Source organism: Protobothrops mucrosquamatus, unplaced genomic scaffold, assembly GCF_001527695.2.
Source record: "Protobothrops mucrosquamatus isolate PMUCROS unplaced genomic scaffold, P.Mucros_1.0 scaffold1023, whole genome shotgun sequence".
Lineage (NCBI taxonomy): Eukaryota > Metazoa > Chordata > Lepidosauria > Squamata > Viperidae > Protobothrops > Protobothrops mucrosquamatus.
Window position 1 is genome coordinate 162,428 of NW_015387258.1, and position 7,549 is coordinate 169,976.

A 7,549-nucleotide genomic window follows, 5' to 3' on the forward strand; every position below is an offset into this window, starting at 1 on the left:
TCAAACCCACTGCCATTTTATAAGTACCTGCTTACATGGTTCTCAGATTTCAAGTCAATCCTAAAGTAAGAAAGTTCTCAGTGTACTGCTTCTCAGTACACTGAACAGATTAAAATTAATTTAGTTTGTACAATTTGCTAATCCCCAGGCTAGTTTACAAACCACGATGCCAGGGTTCTTCTAACACAAAGTGTTAGTACCACTGTATAATACCTTGCTAAGACTACACTTAGAATATTGCATCAATAAGGATTCCCTCTCTAATTCCCTTATTGGGAATTAGATGTAACCTGAGATATACAGGTTGAATGATTTTGTTATTGGACTATTGATTACCCTATCACCACGCTGCTTCCTAAGCACCTGGATGTAAAAATTTGAAAAATTAATAAAATTTGTTCAAAGAATATTGCATCCAGTTTTGGTTGCCATGATATGAAAAAGATGTTGAGGTTCTAAAAAGAGTGCAGAGAAGAGCAACAAAGATGATGAGGGGACTGGAGATTAAAACATATGAAGAATGGTTGGAGGAACTGGGTATACCTAGTCTTGTGAAAAGGAACAAGGATGACATTATAGCAGTGTTCAATACTTGAGGGCCTGCCACAAAAAAGAGGGGGGGGGGGTCAACCTATTCTCCAAAGCTCCTGAAGGCAGGACAAGAAACAATGGATGGAAACTAATCAAGGAAAGAACCAACCAAGAAGTAAGGAGAAATTTCCTGACAGTTAAAACAATTAGTCAGTGGAATGGCTTGCTTCCAGAAGTTGCTCCAATACCGGAGGTTTTAAGAAGAGACTGGACAGCCATTTGTCTGAAATGGTATAGGGTTTCCTGCCTGGGCAGGGGTTTGGCCTAGAAGTCCTCCAAGATCCTTTCCAACTTTACTATTCTATTCTAAACCAAACCACATTATGGATTAGTGTGATGTTTTAACCAAAGTTTCTTGCCCAAAGAAACTGAGGTGAAATGTTGAATAAAGCAAGAATATATTCCAATTAGTATATGCAAGGACATTTCCCCTCTGTCCAAGCTTCATGAGCTATAATACTTTCATTCTACAGAAGGCCAAGAGACCATGTAAAATGATACTTACATTGTTTCCATCCTGCAACTTCCATCTCCAAAAATCTTCCTCTATTTTAATTTTTTGAGGAATTTCATCTATGCAGAAGGTACTTGTTTGCAGTCGGCACGTAGCCTTCATGTTGATCTTGAAGGAAAATATTTATAGGTCAGAGCCATGGATTTTATATCAAGAGGCAGGACCAGCTCTCCACGATCACTTTTGAGTGACCAGACATACCTTATACAGCCTTTTAAGCACTTTGAGAGGATGAATCCATGACTTTGCTTGGGGAGAAAGGTTGTAATAAGGCAACATTGCTGACACCCACGTCTTCAACATTTGAACTATTTGCTCTAAAAATGGACCTGGCAACAAGGACCAATAATTTTCTGAAAGAAAGACATTTTCAAGTCATTAAAAATATAGACAGAATCAATCGTATACTAAGTGAGCCAAACTGATGAAAATCCTTGACGAGGCTACAGAAGAAATAAGCAATATTTTGATGAGTAGAAGGCCAATCTTAATTGTAGTCTAGATTCCAAGGTTAATGTGCATAGTTGAACAACACTAAAGAAACTACTCTGAAGTAATCTCTTGTATTCAGGTAGTCCTTGACTTACAGTTCACTTAGTGTCTGTTCAAAGTTTCAACGGCACTGAAAAAAAGTGACTTATGACCATTTTTCAGCTTACCACCACTGCGGCATCCTCATGGTCACGTGATCAAACTTTGGACACTTGGCAACTGACTCATATTTATGACGGTTGCAGTGTCCCGGAATCATGGGATCACCTTTTGTGACCTTCTGACAGGCAAAGTCAATGGGGAGAAGCCAGATTCACTTAACAACCGTGTTACTAATTTAACAACACCTGCAGGGACTCACTTAACAACTGTGGCAAGAAAGGTCATAAAATGGGGCAAAACTCAATTAACAAATGTCTCACTTTACAACAGAAATCGGGGACTCCGTTGTGGTCATACGTTGAGGGCTATCTATAGCTCTTGGTTTCTTTGGCCTGACATTAATCTTACCAGACTAAAGCACTTATCTGCACAATTATTAGATGTACCCAGTGAACTAGCCAGGATGGGTTCACCTTCCTTCTTTTTCGGCCTACCAAAGATTCCAAGCCATGTTGCCTCTTTGCTCCCTGGAAAAGACCTCCTCTCTCATGCAACTCCGGACTACATTCCTTGTGACTAACTTGCACCTAAGCTATTTGAGGCTTTATTTTTTTTAATTTTTTTAATTAATTTTCTAATATTACATTTGCATATTTGAAAAGCAACATGGCAGCTGAGTACAATAATTCCATTACATTTAAATATCATCAATACAAATCTCAAAGTATTACGACAACTAATTGCCTCTCTTTCCCCCTTAATATATACTGTCTCATATTCAAACCAACATAATTCTTATTCTATCAATCAAACAGAAAATAACTTTCTAGCATTCATCAATAATCTTCAGTTTATACATATCTTAATTAATTTAACATTCCATCTTTTAGACAGTCAATGACCTAATAAATTTTTCTTAATTTTAATTTTCCATTAATATTTTAAATTTAATGTTTAATCTTTTTCATTTCCAAATTTTAAATGACCCCAATTTCTATCACGGTTCCCCCACAATCTATAGTTTCAGATACATCTCTGATCTATACATGATTCTCACCGTCTGCATCAACCAATTAATAATACGAAGCAATACTCTTATTTAGTAATTCTCCAGTATCTTAGAATCTCAAATTTAATAGCCAAGATTTCTTTTATTTCAACACTTAGTATTTCCTCTTTTTTTCCCTCTTTATGTCTCCTATCTCATACCACAAACCAATATACAGATTTAATTTTTAGTATTTTACTTCTAAGTTTTACTTAACCAAATGACTAACTTGCACCTAAGCTATATGAGGCTTTATATATATATATATCGTAGGTCACATTTTAAGTTTTCTGCATTTTTTTTGATCTCCTCAAGGGCTTGGTTTTGAAAACCACTGAAAACTTGGCTTTGTTCCCTGGTCTAGGAATAGAGTGGCTGTTGATCTCTTTTTTGTCTTTTCCTTCTGGGGAGTTTTTTTGAGGTGTTGAGTTTCTCATTTCAGATATTCTGGAGTTCTTCATTTTCTTTCTTGCTTTATTTTGTAATGGAAGTCACACCAAGTTGGATTGCTTCAAAATTTAATGACACAAACAAAGAAAGAAACATTTAAAGTTTGTCACGTAGAGAATACACTAGTTCTCTGTTATCCTGGAGGGCAAGATCAGAACCAGTAAGATGAATCTACAGGGAAGCATTACAGTCAGAGCCATCAAACAATGGATACATTGCCTTATGAAGAGATAAATTCCCCTTCACTTGAGAAGTTCAAACATAGACTCGATAGCTACCTTGGATTAAATAATCTCTGTGATATCTTCTATGTTTATGGCTCTATTGCTTTTGCTGAGAAAATGTAGAATTCTTTTGAGCTGGGAGACTGAGGAATGTAATATATGAATGGGGGCACACAGGATGTGGGAAAAGAGAAAAGGAGAATTGTTCCAAACTCACCTAGAATGTTGGAAGAGCACTTGCTCAGACCTGTGACAGCTTCTGCAAACTGAAAAGCTAGTGATGATATCATGTGTGCTCCAAGAGCAACACAGCACTCAGGCACCAGAAGAAAAACAGCAAGAGCTTCTTGGTGAGAAGAACTCCGGGGAAGAGCAGGAACGAGATGGTCCAATAGAGAATAACTGATCTGTTTAAAAACAGTATTTATTTATTTATTAAATTTATATACCGCCCTATCTCCCTTGCGGGACTCAGGGCGGTGAACAGGCGATACTAAAAACCACGATAATAAATAAATAGTTTGTTTTAAAATCGAATTAAATAACAGGCCTGTTCTAAAAACACACCCGTAAAAACCCCCCACTGAAACATAATCAAACTACGCCAGGCTGGCCGCACGGAATAGATGGGCCTTCAGGGCTCGGCGAAAAAGGCGCAGGTCCGTAGTTGTACATAGGTCGGGGGGTAGGTCATTCCAGAGGGCAGGAGCTGCCACAGAGAAGGCTCTCCCCCTGGGGGTCACCAGCCGGCATTGTCTGGCCGACGGCACTCTAAGGAGGCCCTCTCTGTGGGAGCGGACTGGTCGAAGGGAGGTGTTTGGTAGGAGGCGGTCTTGCAAATACCACAAATAGATATAACTGGCTACAGATCTGTCTAGTTTCAGAAGAAAAGCAGATACGAAAAGAGGAAAGATGCATCAGTTGCCCTGCCCATTTCAGCTTTTACAGTCCATTATGGTGTAGCACCAGGTTGCATCAGGCATTACTTTGCCAGGACTGAACCTGTCTAAATGATAGGAGTATCAAGGATGCAGATGTAGAGGTGGTCAACAGTATTACGAATCTGGGGGTGCAGACAATTAACCATCTGAATTGATCTCTCGACACGTCATCTTTAGTGAAGCGTGCAAACCAGTGTCTCCATTTCCTGCCTTGGATGAGGAGAGTGTATCTTTCTCCTTCTGTCCTGGCCACTTTTTACAGAGACACATTTTAACAAACTGCATCATTGGTTTGGTGGTAGCAGTGCTTCAGATAGAAGGTTCATACAGAGAGTGGTAAGGACAGCTGAGAAGATTATAGGAAGCTCGCTTCCTATTATTCAGGACACTGCTTGCAAGCGCTATGTGCTTAGAGCTCGAAGCATTGTTTGTTCTGTCCCCGTTGGACACACACACCCAAACAGCCAGCCGAGGGTTAAATAACTTCTCCACACTCCAATCCACAGATAAGAAAACTTGGCAGCAGCTCCGTAGCTGCCTGCCAAGACTTTTACTCAGAGAACAAAACACAATACACACAGTTAGAAAATTAAGTCCACAGCAAACTACTTCGCCAGAGATTCAGCTTTGTCCGTCACAGAGTCCAAATGGCCACCACCTCCCTTTTATAGCCTGTGGGGTGTGGTCCAGTGACTCAGCTTAATCTCTGGCACGTCTCCTTTTCTGCTGCGCACGCTTGTCGCTCCTACGCTGGCGTGGATCCAGCCACAACTTCTCTTCCTCACTATCCGAAACACCTGGCTCCTGGCCAATCTCAGAACCACCTGGCTCCTGGCCAATCTCAGAACCACCTGGCTCCTGGTCAATCTCTTCTCCGTCGGGAGACACCTGAGGCATTGCCAAAGAGGAGGATCCTGGAGAGGGAGGCCTGGCCATCTCCTCTCCTTCATGTTCGGAGCTTTCTTCCTCCGATAAGAGGGGCTCACAAGACGGAGCCACAACATTGTTAGAGACCCCCATACATTCACTTTATGGTCTGTTTTTGTTGCTCCCTTCTGGAGGAGGTTTCGAAGTATTTCCAGCAGGACTACCAGATTCTGTAACAGCTTTGCTCCCTATGCCATCTGTCTGGTAAACTTGCAAGATTTGTTTTTCTCGCCATGTACATGTATACATCCGAACTAGACTGTGTTGTTTCTCTGTGTCATAGAATATATGTGGATATGTGGGTATATGCAATTTTTTAGTCATATTTATGTAGTGTATGTTGGAGATGGTGACCTTTTGAGAGCAGTATGCAATGAAATTTCATTTTAATGTATGCTGATTAGTGTACATTTAAAGTGACAATAAAGTTATTCCAAATCTAAGATAAGATATTGAAAGGGCTTGCCAAGAGACACCATTGTCCCATGATGTTGAAGTTGCATTGATCAGGTAGCAAGCCTTCTTTGTGTAGCTCCCATGCTTTAGATATTTCTACTCATAAAGCTTCATACAGTCACTTTCTGCTTGGCTTTCCATAACTTTATTCTGCTGTGTTTTTAATCTTAGTTGGGTTGTGGCATCTGTTGGGGTAGGGCAGGGGTAGGCCACCTTGGCTCTTTTATGACTCGTGGACTTCAACTCCCAGAATTCCTGGCTGGCTCAGGAATTCTGGGAGTTGAAGTCCATGAGTCATAAAAGAGCCAAGGTGGCCTACACCTGGGGTAGGGGAAAGTGGATGACCTTTTTCTTAATGTTGTTTTTGCTCTGCTGCACTCTATTTTGACACGGGCTATGGAAGGAATGGAATACATCAGGATGATAGGACATCTGTGTATAAAATCAGAGTTCCAATTTTTTTTTCCAGTTCTCTTTCCATTAGACCCAGAAGGAAAGTTTCTGGTTTAATCCTTATGTTCACTTTAAGATTTTTTTGCGTTAATATATGAATCCTACTCTAATATTTCATTGCCTTATTACATGTCCACCATAAATGACCTGCAGCAAATTCTTACAGAAGTTGCATTCCAACAGGAGATAAGGATTATCTGAAGGCACCTAAAGCTGGAGTGGGAAGCCAGGTGCTCTAGATTAGAATTTTGGTTTTTCTTAAATCCTCTACTAGCTGTTAGGACAACCTTCACACAACTGGAAGTACCATTTAGGGAATCGGGATAATATACTAATCCATCTATGGATTCTCTCATCTGATCACAGAACAATCAACAGACTGTCCAGTAAGGAATAATCCCTATACTGAAAGAAAAATATTTTTTTCTTTACCTGCTGAGCAATCCAATCTCTCACAGTAAGTTCTTTCAAAACATCTCTTGTTTCCTGCAGATCCACTGGGATATAATAGTCCATAGACACAGCAGATCTAGGAGGAAAAATGGAATGTCCATTTTCTGAGGAACATCCAAAGCTCAATCACATGTGTCTTAATGCTATCATTCAGAAATTTTACACAAGTGACCACCTATACTTCCCAGCTTTTGGGCTTCACATCTTTCAAAGAGAAAATTGACTTATCAGGATTTAAGGCTCTTCTTCAAATAAACCACTGGGAATTTGCTTACTTACCAACTTATACAATAGAATAGACCTTGATAAAAACTGAAATAAGGACCTCTATGGAGATTCTCAGGCATCCAGGTTATGGTTGTCCCAAAGGTGCTTTTTCACGAGGCAACTGGACTTTCTTGGTTTTCTTTGAAGACATTTCGCTTCTCATCCAAGAAGCTTCTGCCATTCCCCACCATCCAGTCAGAGCTGAAGAAGCTTCTTGGATGGGAAGCGAAACGTCTTCAAGAAAAACAAGAAAGGCCAGTTGCCTCATGAAAAAAGCACCTTTGAAATATGGACATGGGTGGGAAGGACAAATAATGTACAGTATTTTATTTCCTTTTATACAGTTTGGAGATGATGGGATGTCTGTTAGTGCAAGATTCAGAAGAGCCAAGGCACGGCAGTGATTTTTTGTCTTTGTTTTCAGTTTTTTTCAGCTTAACAAGTTTGAGGATGACTTGCAATTTGTCTTCCAACTATCTGGCAAGATTATGGGTTATGCAAGCAGTGGCAAAGTGGACATGCTTTAATAATCTCAAGAGCCCAGGGCCTTCATTTTTAAAGGTAACGGGACATTTTGTAGGCATAATGATTTGAAGAATTTGGAATGGATTTACATCAGAATCTTAATTCA

The 7,549-nt window shown here is 40.0% G+C and overlaps 1 protein-coding gene across 1 annotated transcript in view; it reads right to left on the minus strand.

Moving 5' to 3' along the window:
- The window catches only part of LOC107290994 (probable E3 ubiquitin-protein ligase HERC6), a 41,977-nt gene that overhangs the window by 15,841 nt on the left and 18,587 nt on the right, over nt 1-7,549 (minus strand). Inside the window, exons 11-14 of the mRNA XM_015819944.2 lie at nt 6,631-6,727; nt 3,639-3,828; nt 1,307-1,458; nt 1,097-1,213 (exon numbers count right to left, since the gene is read on the minus strand). Of these exons, the coding sequence (XP_015675430.2) occupies nt 1,097-1,213; nt 1,307-1,458; nt 3,639-3,828; nt 6,631-6,727 (556 nt within the window). The remainder of the gene's footprint in view (nt 1-1,096; nt 1,214-1,306; nt 1,459-3,638; nt 3,829-6,630; nt 6,728-7,549) is intronic.